The 993-nt window shown below is 31.9% G+C and overlaps 1 protein-coding gene across 1 annotated transcript; it reads right to left on the minus strand.

Moving 5' to 3' along the window:
* Positions 1 to 182: 182 nt before the first annotated feature.
* Positions 183 to 779, minus strand: LOTGIDRAFT_176508 (hypothetical protein; the record flags this gene model as incomplete). Its single annotated transcript, XM_009051871.1, has 1 exon — positions 183 to 779. The coding sequence occupies one exon, from the start codon at positions 777 to 779 to the stop codon at positions 183 to 185; it is 597 nt and encodes a 198-aa protein (XP_009050119.1).
* Between the last annotated feature and the right edge of the window lie 214 nt (positions 780 to 993).

Here is a 993-nt window from a genome sequence, read left to right on the forward strand (position 1 = left end):
TGGTTTTCTGTCATTTTATTACCACTTCTTGTTGATCTTTTACAGTATTTGGAGTCCTGATTGGGTGTATAGTCTTTTCCATCCTATAATAGGCCCCCTGTTTATAAATAGTTAGTGTTTACGAGCAGATGTTAAGTTGGTCGTGGAGAGCTCTTTCTACCCACGTCTATTCATCGCGGATGTCAAACCGGAAGTCCTTGAGATAAATCTTTGTCGTTCAATTCTAATAATGAAATACAATTTGCATTTTTTCGAATGAACATGGCATCCATACCGTAGAAAGATTGGGATTGGTATATGCAGTGACAATTGTGATGTCTTCCCTTCGTGAAGAATTCTTGTTGAACAGCTTGATTTCTTTGTGCTACAAAGTCGTCAAACACTATTAAGTTCTTTCGCTCACTGTCAATTTTAGACAAATCTAAATCATTAACATTTTTCGTAAGAAAAACTTTTATATCCGTTGGATTGAAAGATGGATTCTTTTCTTTTATATATGTATCTAAGATATCTTTTATTTCTATCTCATCGTTGTCTTCATAATATTTAAATATGTCTTGAACATCTTTCTTTGGTAAATATTCTAAAGCTTTGAGGAATTGATATAATGATTGTTCTGGTGTTGTTGTGTAGATATATAATGAATCGAAATCTAAAAGTTTTGGTGTTGTCAACATGTTAAAGGTCAAATAAGAATTCACAGATTCGGAACTACCGCATATACACATAAGCATTGGGTTACTAGGAAATATTTCTGAATGATTAAATTTCTTTCCCATTTTTTATTCTATATTTTTGTTCCAAAAATCACTCCTTCTCTTTTATACTTTGAAAGAAAGATTCCCTCTCCAGAACGTTTGTTTTTAAAAAATATAGCATTACCCTTATATTTGACCTTCGTTTCTCCTGTGTCGATTTTATCTATTAGATTGCTCAATCCCTCTTTAACAGTTTTTTAGGTTTCTTCACTAAATCGATTTCCAAATTCTTTAA

This window comes from Lottia gigantea (assembly GCF_000327385.1).
Source record: "Lottia gigantea unplaced genomic scaffold LOTGIsca_1723, whole genome shotgun sequence".
Taxonomy (NCBI): Eukaryota; Metazoa; Mollusca; class Gastropoda; family Lottiidae; genus Lottia; species Lottia gigantea.